This window comes from Balaenoptera borealis, assembly GCF_965194805.1.
Source record: "Balaenoptera borealis genome assembly, chromosome: 16".
Lineage (NCBI taxonomy): Eukaryota > Metazoa > Chordata > Mammalia > Artiodactyla > Balaenopteridae > Balaenoptera > Balaenoptera borealis.
Window position 1 is genome coordinate 6,827,287 of NC_138872.1, and position 17,067 is coordinate 6,844,353.

Consider the following 17,067-nt stretch of genomic DNA (forward strand, 5'->3'; position numbering starts at 1 on the left):
ATAGAGGAAAGGCAACATTTTGGGTTATCCACAAGGCTTCATTACATTCCCAAGGGTCAGTTTTGCCCTTGGACTCTGTGAGATACGGTCCTTCCAGTAAATCCCTATTGCCTCATTGGCCTCCCTTTCTTGGACCTAAGCATGGATGAAACATTTCACGCCCCCTATCAAAAATAACAACTTAATCAAAAGATGGGTGGAAGACCTAAATAGACATTTCTACAAAGAAGACAAACAGATGGGCAATAGGCACATGAATAGATGCTCAATATCGCTAATTATTAGAGAAATGCAAATCAAAACTACAATGAGGTATCACTGCACACCAGTCAGAAAGGCCATCGTCAAAAAGTCTACAGATAATAAATGCTGGCGAGGATATGGAGAAAAGGGAACCCTCCTACACTATTGGTGGGAATGTAAATTGGTGCAGCCACTATGGAAAGCAGTATGGAGCTTCCTTAAAAAACTAAAAATAAAGTTACCATACGATCCAGCAATCCCACTTTTGGACATATATCCAGAAAAGATGAAAACTCTAATTCGAAAAGATACATGCACCCCAATGTTCATAGTGCTACTATTCACAATAGCCAAGACATGGAAGCAACCTAAATGTCCATAAATGGATGGATGAATGGGTACAGAAGATGAGGTATGTAAATACAATGGAATGTTACTGACCACAGGAGTATTGCTTTCCTATGCAAGACCAGTTCAGATTTTAATTTACTTCTACTAATTTACTCTAAGTTGAGCACAAGCGCAGAGAAATGAAATTGCTAAAGGTCTAGCAACAAAACTCCTAGCGTCAAATGCAATCTGGGAATCTCAGGAAAGTGAAACATTTGGGTCACAATCACAACTAGGTTTTTAAAATAGTACATCTTCAAAAAGAAAGAAAGAGAGAGAAAGAAAGAAAGGAAGAAGGAAAGAAAGAGAGAGAGAGAGGGAGGGAGGAGGAAGGAAGGGAGGGAGGGAGGGAGACGGGGAGAGAGAGAGAGAGAGAGAGATCTGTGTTGTGGCTGGAATGAAACTTGGACTTGATCTTGTTTCTTTCCTCCTGGGGATGCTGGGGCCGGAGGAGGGCTGGGGAGCAGGTGATGCTTCCGTTCCCAGAATGTTAGGAAAACATTTCCCACAGGCAGGGGATTGGATTTGTTAATGTCTTTTGGCAGGAGATGCACGGGCTTATGTGGTATGATTTCTGGGACATTGTTCTAACGAGGATTCTGGATGGCAAGGAACAGCAGTAGGTTACTAAAACTAGCTCAAGTGAAATCAGTTTTATTACAAGGAAGCAGGAGGCTCTCAAGAAACTCAAGGTTGCTGGATGTCTCGTGAGTAGGAGTTAACAAGCTGGAGATTTACTGTTCACTCCCTCACCCCTTCCATTTCTCAGAAGTGCAGAGAATCGGCCCCAGTCTACAAGTGTGGTCAGTCCTCCTATTTCTTCCAACATGCTCCTCTGCTTAAACTTGCACATGGCCCTTAGAAGGCCAGTTCAGGAGACTATAGACCTCTCCTCTGCAGGACCCAGTACTTACTGGAAGCCATCTCAGTGTCCCATTCAGATCCTAGAGAGAGAAAATCTAGCAGCTCCACCTTATCTGGCTGAGTCAGGACATATATAAGTCACAGATCTCTGGCATCAAATGGATTAACAGCCCTCGAATACAGGGGCTATCCTTGTTCAACCACCCATGGTGGGAAAGGGAGACAGGACCCTGTGCTTTACAATATCGGATAGCTTCTCTCAGTGGGAGTCAAAAGAAAATGTGGTGTTCCACATCTTTAGAACACCCTGAATAGGGGAACACCTTTTAGTAAGGAGCCAAGACTTTCATCTCCAGTTACCCAGGAGGCCTGAATTTAAATTTTACCAAGAGAGATTTATTTAAACCAGTTTATACTATAAGGTGAATGACTGATACTGACATTCTATCTGGAGCAGCCAGTCATTTCACAATCAATTACTGAGTCCCTAATATGGTCACTCTGCTGGATTAGGGGGCTAGGAAATGAGTACTTTTGGAGAGGAAAAGAGGAGGGAGGGAAGAAGTTTCTTTAAATCTGCGTTCTTGCAGAAAGAAAAATGCCTAGAGAAGATAAGGACACAGAGAGAATATATTGGGGTTGGTAGGGAAGACAGCTTATTGACAATTTAACAATTCTGTAGTCAGCAGAGCTTTTTTCTCAAACTCCTTCCAGCCTGAAATTGAACAGCCCAGGTCTTAGTTACTAAACAGCTGTTTTGGACAAGGAAGGCAAATTACTTACGCAAACCGGGAACCAAATTAGATCCAGCCCCTGTCCTCCAAAGGCAGCATCAAACGAGAAGAAATCTCAGCTGCTGTCCAGGCAGACTGTGGTAGAAGCCGGGAGAGAGCTACAAAGTGCAGCAAGGGTTCAGGTGAAAAGCTGCCCTAGTCTTGGGGTGGGGGAAATGGTGGCCGTTTTCAGAAGGCACCAGTTCACTGTTTTTGGTTGTAGCTTAGATTAGTGACATTCAACATTGTTACAAATAGCACAGCAGGAGCACCTGCCAATCAGAACTGATGCCCCATTGGAGGAGAATCTGGAGGCCCCTTTGGCTCCAGGCACCAACTCTTTAGTTGCAAGATTATAGGGAGCTAAGGGCTAGGGAAATACCAACCAGTAGGAGTATTTACTATTTTAACAATTGGAGCTGCAGTGCAATGCTTATGACTCAACACCCAGCCCTCTGGAAGGGCCTTATGAGGGGACAAGCCTGGAGATGCAGGTCTGGCTTCTGTTGTGGAGGGACTTGAATCCATGCTAAGGAGGCTCTTCTTCTTTCAGGAAAGACTAGAAAGCCAATCTATCCGGGAGACACTGCTCAATAAACACCCCCTCAGTGACTAATTAGTCAGTACATTTCTAGGAGCTCTGAATGGCTGATGGGGATGCTGTTTTGATTAAAGATGTGGGGCCTGTCCTCTGGCAGCTGGGACACTAAAAGGAGTTTGGGAAGGGAGTGACCTGACCCCAAAGCATCATAGAACCAGCGGGCGGATGGGACCTTAATTAGTGGAGTCGCTCCCTCTCAGAAACGGTAGGTGACTTGGCCAAGTTCACGCAGCCCGTCGCAGAGACAAGCCTTTCCCTCCCAGTGATGGCTGCGGAAGAGGAAGATAAACCTTGCCAATCAGAGGCCAAGGTGGCAACGGGGTGGCACGGGGGGGGGGGGGAGGGCGGGGCACTTCAAGAGGGAGAAAGGTGTGGCATTCTCAGGAGGGGCTTGGCTTTTTTTAGGGGGAAGGTTCCGGAGGACTGATCCTTGCTGAGTTAACTCCCTCTCTCTTTTTCTGGCCTTGCCTGGGGTGGATTCGCGGTGTGGGTGGGAAGGCGCGCCCTAAAGCTTTTGAGGCTCCTCTTCCCGGAGCGGAAGGCCTCAGGCACCTCCTCCCAGCGGCCCCCAGCGGCTTTGGTCCGTCCCAAGGCCTCCTGGAGCTCGCCAGGCCCCAGGGCTTGGGGAGGCAGGCTCTGGGCCAGGCGCGGTCGGGACGGCGGCGTGGGTCCCCAGGTGCCAAGCAGCGCGCCGCGCGAGGCCGCTGCCGCCCATCCAGCTTCGCAGCCGGGGCTGGCAGCGCCGCGCTCCGCTCGGAGGGCGTTCGGCGGCGGAGTCCGGTGCTCGGGAGGGGCGAGGGGAGCCTCAGCCCCCTCCGCCGGCCCAGACCGAGGAGGGAGCGAGCAGGCGCGGAGCTGGGGCAGGCGCAGGGCGGTGGGCGCCTCTCCCTGGGTACAGTCTCCCTGCTGCGCGCTCCCCGGGGCTGGGTGGCCTCAGACCTTGGCAGCCAGCAGTGCTGTGCGCCCCGCTTTCCCCGGGGTGCGTTAAGCGCCAGGCAGGAGCTGCTCAGCTGGGGTCACCGGACTCCTTCTTCCCCTTTCCCGGGAGCCGGCGGGTTGAGCCAGAAGCCAACCCCAGCCGGACGTGCGCTCCTATAAATAGCGCGCGTGTGCCCGCCTCGCGCTCTCCCGGCTGCGCGAGGACAGAGAAAGTTGTGCGCAGGGACTCCGGGCGTGCGGCCGAGGCAGGAGAGGACCCCGCCGGCCGAGCCGCTCTGCACCCGAGAACTGATCCCGCGAATTCGTGCTTTCCGTGCTGGGGACCCGGCTAGCCAATGCGTAGCTGCCGACTTCCGAGAGACACCAAGCTCTGGGGAATTTTTGACTAAGCGAAATTGAGAGTCGCCGGAGACCTGGCCGTGAACACAGCCTCGCGTTCTTCCCAATCCGGGAAACACCTTCTGCTTCTGTAATTCGTCCCTGCCGCGAGCCAGACACGTACTGGACCGACACCGGCACCGCTCGGCATCCACCGTCCCCGTGGCTTCTCTGAGTCCCCTTCGTTTTTCCTGCTTCGTGGTTCACCCGGGGGTGCTTGGGTTTGGGGTGAGAATTTATCATTTTCCTCTTTGAGGTGTGAATGTGAGGGTTTGGTGACTTTTAGATGTCTAGGAACAAGGGTGGGTGCAGGGGCCCCAGGCAGGGCTGATTCTTGGGCGGAGGAGGGTGGGGTATAGGGGGTTCTGCATGAGCTCCTTAAAGGACAAAGGTAGCAGAGCCAGCGAGAGAGCGCGAGGGGAGACTTTGACTTCAAACCACAGGATTGGAAGTGTGCGCGCCGCCGCCGCCGTTCCCGCAGCGCTGTCGATCTAGCCACGGGCATCTTGCCGAGCTCCGGGGTCGCGGGGTAGGAGGCGACGCGGGCGAGCAGAAGCGCCCGCCGGCTGGCCACGAGGCTCACCATGGGCTCCGGGGGCCGGGCGCTGTCCGTGGTGCCGGCTGTGCTGCTGGCCCTCACTCTGCCCGGGCTGCCCGTCTGGGCGCAGAACGACACGGAGCCCATCGTGCTGGAAGGCAAGTGCCTCGTGGTGTGCGACTCGAACCCGGCCACGGACTCCAAGGGCTCCTCTTCCTCCCCTCTGGGGATCTCGGTCCGGGCGGCGAACTCCAAGGTCGCCTTCTCGGCGGTGCGTAGCACCAACCACGAGCCGTCGGAGATGAGCAACAAGACGCGCATCATTTACTTCGATCAGGTCAGACCCCGAGGGACGCGGGGTGTCAGGAGTCCGGTGGCGGGAGGGGCGATGTCCAGGCAGCTCAGGCCCGGGTTCAGCTGCTCTGATTGCGATTTGGGGGATCGTTTCGGCACTCGCCTCCCCAAAGGTCTTGGTCTGAAACTTCTGATGTCTCTCCCGCCGCCACCCCGCCCCCATTCCCTCTTGGCCTCCGGACGAGCTGCTGGGGTGGTGGGAGAGAGGCCGGGCGTGTAGGGCCGGGCGTCGAGAGCTCAGCACAAGTTTAACAGCAACAGGTCCATAGGAGCTGGCAGGATCCTGGTCCCTGGACCTCGCCATCTCTTGGCCAGAGCTCGGCCCCCTGGCTCAGACTCCTCTGCGGGAGCCGCTGAGGCCGTTCTCGGGCACAGTACTCTCTCTGATGCTGGATAAATGATTTGTTTCTCCCGGGTGGAGAAACGTCTCCCCAGAGAGAACTCCGGGGGCTCTCCAAAGAGATCTCTGCAGAGATCTCGCGGGTGGTTGGAGAGTGTGGGAAGCTGTGGCCCCGGTCTCATCTCGCCCACCTTTCCGCCGCCAGGATCCCCATATACATTGCAGGTACCGCTGTAGCGGAAAGCCCTTCTCTGCTACTTGGAGAAAAGTTGAGAGAAGGAGAGGAAAAGGAATCGGGCAGCTGCACGGAGCTCCCGTAGGGAAGCGCTGGGGACCCGTTCTCCCTTCCCCTGCTCCGGTCCTTCCAGAGACATGCAAATTAGTGGGGAAAGACAGACTTGGGGGCTGAGGATAGGGGGTGGGGGAGGAACTGATGAAAGCTGTGGGTTTTTTTTTTTTTTTAGCGATCTGGAGCTCTGGGGTTTGGCTGATGAGAAACTCCAGGATATCAGCTTAGCAAGGCGTCTTAAAACTGAAATCAGACTCCAGGGGTATCATTTCAACGTCAACAGCACCCAGAGTCTTTTAAATTCCAAAGTCGTATGTGTAGTTCACAGTTGTGTGCCGCATGGGCAAGAGCACAGGTTAAGTGGTGCTGCAGGACGTGCCAGGGAAGGGATGAGGTGACATTTCTATTCCTTACTTAATTGTTCCTAAGTAATATACCCTCCAGCTGGCCAAAGACAGAGAATGCCTCTCTGGGGCTTCCTATTGAATAGCCATCATTTAAAAAGAACTAAGCAGCCCCTTTGGGGTTTTGGTGCACTATTTTCCATCTTGATGGAAATGAAGTCTAGCAGGACCCCTGGTTTGTATGTCAATGCATTAATTAAGTGCTGTGGACATAGCACAATCCTCTGTACAGTGCATTCTTTTCAGTGACCTTTGTGTCAGAAGAGGAGAAGGGTTTGTTCTTCTGTTTCGGGTGCCCATGCATCTTAGAGACAACAAGACACATTTCGTTACAAATCTGGATGTGCCTGGATGCTCTAATTACAATGTGGAGTCAACATCCAGCCTTACGTGTAGTCAACACTAATCAGCCCGTTCCATTATTGCTAATGAATTATGCTACTTGTATCTGATTCAGGAAGTCCCTGCTAAGTACCTCAGATTATTTTAAATGTGCTTAAACAAATCTTTGTAAAATCTCTGTTAGGAATTATTGCATAGCTTGTGATTTGTTGTTGAAAGACCATTGATCATCGGGTCAGAGAAAGAAATCTGATGCTTACTTGGAAAAAGGTGTAACCTCAGAATAAAATGATACACAAACATACATTTTAATTTGGGGGTTGAGCCTGGTACATCTACCTGACCATCACTATAATTCTGGTGCACTGCTCACAGGCAATAGTATGTCTTTAGGGAATTATGCAAAGGGCTTAATATTAGCATGAATGTAGTGTTTAAAAGAGATAGTAGCAGATTGCCATTGATATAGGGGAAATGTATCTTTATAAGGACATCTGATTTTTTTGAATGCCACTTATAGGTTTATTTCCTGGAGAGAAATGGAAGAAACCCTAGTTATATCCTGCCCTCCGCCCCTGCAATACACACACACATACATTCTCCTGCTCTTCTTCACAGGAAGGGTCATACCTATGTGACATTTAGCTTATGAGGTCACTTATTGAAATTCAGAGCTAATTTCATAACCAGTAGAATCAGAATACAGAATGCACTGTTGTTTTCTTGGGAACCAGTGCTTTATTCCACTCTTTGTTTTTGCCCCTTGAACTTTAAATGAAGAGCAGGTGATTGATAAGGGAATGGATGACGGATAACAGTGGGAGGAACACAAGAAGGCCACCTGTTTCACAGTCTCTACCCTTTGGCAGCCTGCAAAGGCTGAGTCATTGCCAAAATATTCTAATTCAGGCCTGGATGGCATAGGAATGAAACAAATGGCCGTGGGGCTTAGCAGAGGTTTGGCGGAGCCTCAGAGGAGGGCTGGGCATTCAGCTTACTCTGTGTACCAACTGTTGTTCATTGTCATGGATTATGTCACACGGTGGAGGGAGTGTCCAGGCCTCTGTGTGGTGTGTCCGGAAATGGCTGCAGAGAGCCCGTGGATCCCAGTTGGCTGGCTTGGACACGTCACCTCTGGACACTGTGAAGGCTCGTAGAGGGTGGGCGCGTAAATATGTGGCAGAAGCCTTTTATTTGACTCTCAAGGTAAAGCTAATATTTATAAGCCCTCACATGTTTCTAGATGTTTCCAGAGCCATTGGGCCTTGCTGGAATTGAGGCATGACTACAAAGCTGTCACTTTATTTTTTCTTATACCATTTAAAAGACAGAAGAACCTTCCAATATACAAATCTGTTTTCCAAGTCACTAAAGAAAGAAGGAATAGAACTCAATGTTTTATTTTCTATGGTTTTAAAAGTTAGTTTTCTTTCTTAAGAAAGAAAGAAAAAAGAAAGGAAAAGAAAAAGGAAGGAGGAAAACTTATTTTACTTACAGAAGAGAATATTGTAATAATTGACTGTTGTTTATTCTTTTTATTTGTAGATCCTAGTAAATGTGGGTAATTTTTTCACCCTGGAGTCTGTCTTTGTAGCACCAAGGAAAGGAATTTACAGTTTCAGTTTTCACGTAATTAAAGTCTACCAGAGCCAAACAATCCAGGTATGTCTTTCGACCTGTTCCCTCTGTACCCTCAAGCGACAGTGTTTATCAGCAGTGGGTTATGTATTTAAGTATTTATCCAAAGATGTGTTTTCATTGTAAAAATAAACAACCATCTTTATAGTAGTTTATTTTTAAAACACTTAATTTCCAATAACATCTATTAAGGCATGTGACAAGAAGCATAAAGAAGCATAAGCAATTGAACTTATTACCTTAATAACAATGTCACTTAAAAAATATTGCTTAGTAAAAATTCAGTGACACAAATCTCTTTATAAGATCTTGGTTGCTTTTAACGCATGTGCAAAAATTACCTGAATTTGTAAGAAAAAAACTAGTAAGACTATCAGAGCTTTACAAGTAACTACTAAATAATTAAAACAAATTTGCTGTCATCATTAAAATTATGAGCTACAGTTAACGACTGAGAATAAATCTATGAAGGAACAGTTATTCAATATACTTTTAAAGAAACGATGTGCTGTGCTTATCCTCTAAGTAGTTTATCCTCAGTTACTCTGATGTTGGTGGATTCTTACCAATTGCAGTTTCACAGTTAATGTATTTTGTGTTGTGCTTTCTAAGGAACGGGCTTGAGTTTACACTCAAGGACAGTGATGAAGCTAGTTCCTATAGTATTCTAATATGCCAGCACCCAATAACACCAATACATGTCTATGGAATTCTAGGATAACTTTTTATCATATGTTCAATGTTTGTATTGTATACTATGTCCATGTGAATGATAGATTACACACTCATCTACTACTTTTACATATCCTAGTGAATGGATAAATTGATAGGCCTCAGATTTAATTTATTCAATATTATTTTTAACATAAAAGGAATGAATATTTAGTAAACAAATTTACTTCCATGGAAAAGCTTTTCCCAAGCCCCAACATTTAGAAATTTTTGTAATGTTTAACACAGTATAATCAGAATTGTAGTATGGAGAGAAGGGAATAAATTAGATTTGATTCTGTGGTAATTATCCATCATTAAAATCTTCAGTGGTAGTGGTGATTATTATTTTTAATACACATTTCTTATCAGGGAAAATGAAGAAATCACAACACACATATTCCATAATTTCAACTGATTTTTAGCACTCTGCATGTCTCAGCGGTACAGTAAACCTGCAAGGATGTTAGTAGAACCTTGCTGTACCTGGGTTTCTCAGAGCAAAGGGCACTGGGGCTCTTTTTGCTAATGTACTGGGAAGCCACAGGCTCACGTCATTGCCAAAATCTTGCTACTGAATACAAGAGGTAAATAAAGTATTCAATAGTAGGCTTAAGTTATGTGCTGAAGGAAAGCCAGTTTTCACATGGCTAGGTTGCTCTCCATGGATGGTATTCTTCTGTGAGCATTTAAGGAAATTTCTATGGGAGAAATTAAAAAAAAAATTTTTTTTAATTAAAAAAGATCAGCTCGGTAAGATCATACTAAGCCTAGCCACCACTATCTGCTAATCTGAAAGGAAAGGGATATATTTACTGAACATCAGTTATTTTACCAGGTTGGTCATTTTAGACATTATTTTTTACCCCCTGCCCCTCATAGATGCTTTGACTTCCTTTCTTTCTTTCTCTTTTCTTTTCTTTCTTTCATCCACAATATTAGTTTCAGGTGTACAACATAGTGAGTCAACATTTTTATAGATTATATTCCATTTAAAGCTATTATAAAATAATGTCTGTATTTCCCTGTGCTGTGCAATATATCCTTGTAGCCTATTTATTTGATACATAGTGATTTTTACTTCTTAATTCCCTACCCCTACCTTCCTCTCCCACTTCCCTCCCCTCACTGGTAACCCTAGTTTGTTCTCTGTAACTGTGAGTCTGTTTCTGTTTTGTTTTATTCATTCATTTGTTTTGACTTTAGAGAGAGATTTTCAGTGCTTTTTTTTTTTCCTTGTAGGTTAACCTGATGTTAAATGGAAAACCAGTAATATCTGCCTTCGCTGGGGATAAAGACGTTACACGTGAGGCTGCCACGAATGGGGTCCTGCTCTACCTGGATAAAGAGGATAAGGTTTACCTAAAACTGGAGAAAGGTAACTTGGTCGGAGGCTGGCAGTATTCCACGTTCTCTGGCTTTCTGGTGTTCCCCCTATAGAATTTGATTTCTTCGCGATGTTCACCCAGGTGAGGGGCGGCCCACCCCTGAGTTCCTGGAAGATCATTTCCTCATCATCGGATTGATGTCTTTTCCTGGTTTCTCATGGGTGAATATGGATTCTCTGTAAGGATGCTAGGCCTGTCTGAAGCAGTACTGAGCTCCACAGATTATTTTTGTGCGTGTGCGTTTCCGTGTACTTGGATCGAGACTCACAGCAGTTGATACCCATCTATGCTTAAGTGTAACAGTTCAGAGCTGTCTGCAAGGTTTATTCTGAATTTAATTTCCTGGAATTAACTGAATTCGTTGCAGATGTGGCATTTTATTTAGTTAGTTTTCAAAGACCGGCAACCGGGTCTGAGAATTAGAGAACTGTATAAAAGTTCTGACTTCAATCAACGATTTGTGTGATACTGCCAAAGAATTGTGTGCTGTGTTGATATACTGGTTTCACTTATTTTTACTGCTTTGGAATTCGTTTTTTTGGGTTTTCTTAAGGTAACTGCTGGCTTTGTGTCTTCTCTACAAATAGGGTAATGGCTTGTCTGCAAATTTACTCTATGAGGTCACCATCAGGACTTCCCTTTAAAAAAAATGCTTCATAGTTGTATTTTAATTATATATGTGAAAGAGTCATATTTTCCAAATTATATTTTCTAATAGGAAGAATAGATCATGAATCTAACAAGGAAAAAGTTGCTTACCCGAATTCTAAGTGCTCCATCGTCAAACCTCCGCTAAACAGCTCTCCTCCACGGGAAATCTTACACTTTATTTCTCACTTTAATTAACGTGATTGATAATAACCACTTTTTAAGAACCTAAGGGATTTTTTTTCCCCTTAGACATGACCACTTTATTAACTGGAGATGGGATGCCCTTGTTTTTAATTACACCTATTTTTCAAACCTCCTGTTGTGTTTGAAGTATCATCTGGTTTTGCCTTAACTCCTTAAATTGTATAGATTTATCTGTTTAGTTAATACGAAATCCAAATAGCCCAAGCTAAACTTAGTGCAATATCTTATTTTGTCTTTGTATAGGTCATATGAATTCATAAAATTATTTATGTCTCTGTTATAGAATAAAAGTTAATATATGTTAGTTGAATTGTTTTGTCCTTTCGGATTTGGAAATATATATTTTACATGATTTATTCTCTCTCTCTCACCAACCCTTCCTCGCTCCTGTCCTTCCTACCTTTCTCTCATTTCTTTGTCTTGGAGTTTAAGAAAAGCTTTCTGAATTTTTAGAGAATGTACTCTGAACTGGCATAGGAAATCTTTACTATGTTTAATTTGTCCAGATCCAGTGAGCTTGGCAAAAGAGGATCAATGAATTTAGGAAACGCTCCTTTCAGAAGGACTTACTGTTAGGAAGTTAAGTTTTAAAAGCTCCCCTAAAGCATCATGAAGGACTCAGGGAAAGAATGAGTGGTGATGCATATAAAGACCAATATTTTCAAACTAAAGACTTTGGGGAAAAATTCTGCCCTTTTCTCAACATTAAAGGACAAACAGAAGATGGCCCATTTCTTTTTAGGAGGAACTATAATTATAGATGTCTCATGTGGAGATTTCCATGCTCAACTTCCTGGTTGGTTGTCAATTAAAACAATTTTGGGAGCCCCCCTTTTGCAGTTTGTGGCATCGAGGAAGCTGTTGCAGGATTCTGTGGGAGGAAACATGCAGGCAGGTCTTCCAGTATAGCTGTGATTAATCACCAAGTCAAAATATTCATTCATCACGGGAAAACTGTCTGCTCCAAGAAAACAAAACTGAAGGAAATAAGGAGCTTAAACATAGGACCTCCCCGATTCCAAGTGCTTTTGGGGGCTTCTGCTGATCCTAGATTCTGTTAGAGCCTGATTATCTAGTTAAAATTTTGTTTTAATTCTTTCTTTTCTTTGTTTTTTTTGGACTTAAGGCTGTTTTCCCCATTCTTTTTGGTTTCTAGAAACCTGGATAGCTGAATGTCTTCTTTTGGTTTTTACTTTTTTAGCAAGTTACTTTTTTGATTCTTAGAATAAACAGCTTCAACCAATATTGCTTAAATTATCCTTATAATGTGTTACATGCTTTGCTAGGTACTGAGTTTATAGAAGTGGTTACATCTGCCCTTTTTAGACCTCCCTAGACAGCAAACACAGCCAGAATCTTCATAAGGAGCAATAGAGGTCGAAAAGTATGGTTCTACTTGGCCTTCTGACTGAGGGTACTGGGCTTTACCAATCTACATTTACCATCCAAACCATCTGTCTCCAGAACGATGGTAATCCATTGGTCCCCCAATTGGTTGACCTAATGACCAGAGAGAAGTAATGAAAACAAGGAGAGGTGATAGCATGTGAGAGCTGTTCACATTCAGAGCTGTGGAGCTCAAGTTGAATTCTTGTGGTTTTCTTTGGTAGGGAGGGAAGTGGGGTTTCAGAAGTTGGTTTCTAAATAGGTTACTCTGTCCCCTCTAATACAGGCCTACCTTTAATCTGGGTTTCAAATGGCATAGAATCAAAAAAATATATATATATTTTTTGTGGCTTTTGGTCTTCTCTGACCTTTCTCGGAAAACAACTTCTCTGTGAATTTGATCCTGAAGTTCTCCTATGTCATCTTCTCAAACTAAGAAGATGTGTAAGAATCACTGGGGGGAATCTTGATAAAATGTAGATTCTAGTGCAGTAGGTCTGGAAGGGGACCCGAGCGTGTGCATTTTTAACAAGCCCCCAGATGGTGTCAGTGCTGCTGGCCTGGGTATCACACTTTGAATGGCGAGACCTCCCATCACAAAGCGTGGTCTGTGGACCAGTAGCGTCCATATCATGGGGGCTTGTTAGAAACCCAGGTGGGGTTTAGACTCACCCCAGACCTACTGAGTCAGAATCTATATCTTTAACAAGATCTTCTGCCCCTCCCATCCCCATGGTTCTCAGGCAGGGTACAGTTTACGAAGCTCTGTCTTCAAGTAAAACCCACAGACCACCTGCATCAGAATCACCTGCTAGGCTTCCGCCAGGTGTAACAAATCCCCCAGGTGATTCTTACTACCTCAGTACGTCCCGGGGCGGGGCGTGTTCTTTGCAGTGACCCCGGAGTCCATGTACTCTCATGATCCTTCCTGTTTTAAACTCGGGGAGCCCAAGGCAGTGAGCACGAGACCTTCATGCAGGTAAGCACGAGACTCTCGCTCTGTGATGAGAAAAGGCTGGAGGGAGTGTTGGCCATTTTGTGCAGAGGAAGGGCTGCAGGAAGACCTCACCTCCAGGAAAGACGTGAGAGACCTGGTGTGAAGACGAAGGTAGGTCACCCACAGAAAGTGGCGTCCTGTGAAGAAAGAAAACCCTTAGTGACAGTCCTTATTTTGTCAACATTCGTTCTGAAATAAAGATGTAGCTACATCTTGCTTTTCTTTGTGACTGAAGTGATCCTTCTCCAGGGATTGTAGGGTCTCTGTCTAAGTATACTTGGCATTTGGCTTCAGAAGACATTGTTCAACTTAATAAAGTGTGTGTGTTTGTGTGTGTGTGTGTGTGTGAGAGAGAGAGAGGGAGAGAGAGAATGAGAATGGGAGAATATATTCAGAAGGATCCATGATGCCAGCAATTTCCAGTAGACTAGAAAGTACGTTTAAAATTCATTCAAGGGCAGAAGGCTTTCTCAACAATTTTTAGGTCCAATTGGTGATATTTGTAATGAGAAAATATATTGTCATAGGTACTGAACTAAGGAAGTCTTTATTTCCCATGGAGTTACCTTGAGAGCCTAAATTTTGACCCTCTGACTTTCCAGGAACTGGAATTTTTGACAGAACCTCAGAGGCATCAGTTTGCTAGCTCCCTGGGAGGGTGGGGAGCTCTGGCAAGTAACTGTTGTGGCTCAGAGTTAAGGGTAGAGAAATGGACTTTGTGTCTCTCCTGTTGGTTTTTTTCTGTTGTTGTTGTTGTGGTTTTTTTTTTTTTTTTGTTTGCTTGTTTCGGTTTGTTGTGTTATCACGTTTCAGCTTGGATGTCAAGGTACAATCAGTAACGGGAAGAAAACGCAGGGAAATTAATGCAGGCTGAGTGACTATTTTCACATTACGTTTTTTTCTTCAGGACAGGAGGAAAACATGGCTTAAAATGACCTGTGCATTCAGTGGTTTTCTTTCCTAGCCTTCCAGAGAGAAGGGAGTTAAACAAGCAAGAGCAGGCCTGGGGCCCATTTCTGGGGGCGGGGGAGTACATTGACCAAGCATTCAGTGAGGCTGAAGATCATTAAGTTGGAAACAGGTTCTGGTGGGTGTGGAAATGGCCGACCCACGGCAAGGATAAGGCTTTATCTTCCTGGTTAGGGCGTCACCACCCAGGAAAGAGGGCTGTTACCACTGGCCAAGGAATTTAAGGAATGCCTCTCCACTGAATACTCAGGTCAGAAAATACCTCTAGCCCCCCGCCCCCGAGTGATACAACAAAAGTTTTTCTTTATTTTATACTCTGTAGCCCACTGTTTTGACTGGACAGTTATCCTGTTTAGCCAACAACAATGGCCAACCCGCGTGATTCCGCTCTCAGGATGGGGTTAGGGGGGTTCTATCGTGTTCCGTGTTTACACAAATGGACCCAGCTTCCTTTGTCAGTTGTGTACGGCTGTTTTCTTCTCAGTTCCTCTGCTATTTGGAAACTCATATGCAGTCATGAGTGCTTCATTTAAAATAGCTTGGCTTTCACTTTGAGTGTGAACGTTTTTTTTTGTAACACTCAGTGAAAAGGTGTCATGCTTTTTGCCCCCCACATAAAAAAACGGAGCAACTCCAGGCATAAGAAGCATTTGGTCAACGAGGTAATGTACAAGGATAAAAACAAATTCAGCGAATGATACAATTTCACTGCTCTCTGACATGACAGTCAAATGGAAAGGAGTAAAATCAATCCTGGTTTCTGTTCAAGTGTGTTTTTCCTCCTCTCTCTCTCTCTCTCTCTCTCTCTCTCTCTCTCTCTCTCTCTCTCTCTCTCTCTCTCTCTCTCTCTCTCTCTCTCTCTCTCTCTCTCTCTCTCTCTCTCTCTCTCTCTCTCTCCCCCTCTCTCCCTCTCTCCCTCTCTCCCTCTCTCCCTCTCTCCCTCTCTCCCTCTCTCCCTCTCTCCCTCTCTCCCTCTCTCCCTCTCTCCCTCTCTCTCTCTCTCTCTCTCTCTCTCTCTCTCTCCCTCTCTCCCTCTCTCCCTCTCTCCCCCTCTCTCCCTCTCTCCCTCTCTCCCCCTCTCTCCCTCCCTCCCTCCCTCCCTCAGTGTTGAGGCCAGTTCTCTGCAGGTAAAATGATGCTGTTTCATAACAGAGATTTCAGCTCCCCTTCATTAGCGTGACTTTATGAACCACGAGCACTGTTGGAAAATGTGCTAGGTTCTGCCCTTCCGTTTCTTGGCTAGCCTGATTGGAGGCGTAGTGCTGCTGGAATAGTCTGGTAACTTCTCTCGGGGGAGAGGAACAGCCCACATTTCAGTAATTCAAGGAAGCTATTTCCGGGCTTGGAAGGAAGCCACATCCAGCTCTCTCTCCTCAGGACAGGAGGCCTCTGGAGGCTTCAAGATTTAGGAACAACTTCAGAAGCACCTGGGGCTGGTCTCTGGGGAGCTGGGACTTTGCAATATTTTATAACTATCCATAAAGGGGACTGTGGAATCTATAAGAGCCATTAAAAAGTCCTAGTTTGCAAGATTGCCTTTTCTCTGATTGAATTGGTTGTTTAAAAACTAAAGAAAAAATAACAGGTCCTCCTTTACTACCAGAAGTTGGCACAGTGCCATGGTCGAGGTTGGCAAGAATCACAAAGTCATCCATGATTTTCTGAGAGTTAGAGGCCAAGTTTGTTAAGAAGGAAATAAGGCAGGAGCCTTCTCTTGGGGTTTGGGCACATCCATTTTTTACTGAATAAACAATCACACACTTACTGTGCACCTACCGCGTGCCCCATGTTCTGTAAACTTTACCATTCCTACAAGTTGCAAACCTCTTTGTGAATGCTGCTTCACTTTCTGGGTGGAAATCCTGCAATCTGGAAAGCAGAGTGTGGTGTTAGTGTTTACTGAGCCCAACAGTCTGGGCATTTTGAAACAGCAGCCTGCTGTAAGTGACCTCCTTGTTGCTTTCACCATAATGTTCTTTCAAGGTCAAGCCTTGTTAAAATGATGAATGATACAGGGCTGCCACGTCCAGTTGTGAAGGTTGTACACTGCACTATTCCAGGGGTGTGCCATGTCTGTCATAGACATCATAGAATTATTTGTTTATTTCTGTAATTTTCTAGCAGAAAGCAGTAAACAGTATTCTGACAAGCATATTACGACAACCTTCTGATGGAAGTATCTTTAGTAAAAAATTCCTTTTCCTACTTTGCACAAAAGTGCCTCAAAGGTTAGTGGTAGCCTGAAGAGAAGAGAGAGGCTTGCTTTCCTAAATCCTGCCTATCATGTCTTGTTTCTAAAGAATGTCTTTGGTTATGAGAAGATGGGGCATGAGGCCTGCGCCCTACTGGGTCTGTGTTAGATGGTTAAGCGCCCTTCAACACTCACCTGTTTAGAGCTCAGGTGTCTGGTCCGATTCAGTCTGTGAAACGTCCCCATTGACCCTGGAGCTGGAAGGTGAAGGAAACTTTCTCCCTAAGAGTCAGCCCGCTTCTTGTGAACCAGTAAATACGGCTTCCTGAAAAGCTTCGCAGGTTGAACGTAAATCTATACATTTATGTTTCCGAGGAAGACAATTCTTGAAAAATCTTCTGTAGCTCAACTGTATTTTTGCCTCTAAGACCCCCCGTCCCCCCCACCGCCCCCCGCCCCCCCCCCCCCCATTTGGAC

At 45.4% G+C, this 17,067-nt stretch overlaps 1 protein-coding gene across 6 annotated transcripts in view; it reads left to right on the plus strand.

Annotated features, from left to right (window-relative positions):
• Positions 1–3,804: 3,804 nt before the first annotated feature.
• The window catches only part of CBLN4 (cerebellin 4 precursor), a 331,585-nt gene continuing 318,322 nt past the window's right edge, over positions 3,805–17,067 (plus strand). For 5 of the 6 annotated variants that reach the window (XR_014236152.1, XR_014236153.1, XR_014236154.1 and 2 more), the window contains exons 1-3: positions 3,805–5,063; positions 8,001–8,117; positions 10,047–10,182. Coding sequence is in view for 3 of the 6 variants with exons in the window: in XM_082362736.1 (XP_082218862.1) it covers positions 4,773–5,063; positions 8,001–8,117; positions 10,047–10,182 (544 nt within the window). In the remaining 3 variants the exon portion in view is untranslated. Of the gene's footprint in view, positions 5,064–8,000; positions 8,118–10,046; positions 10,439–17,067 lie in introns of those variants that run through there. The other variant, XM_082362737.1, reaches the window with a different exon arrangement.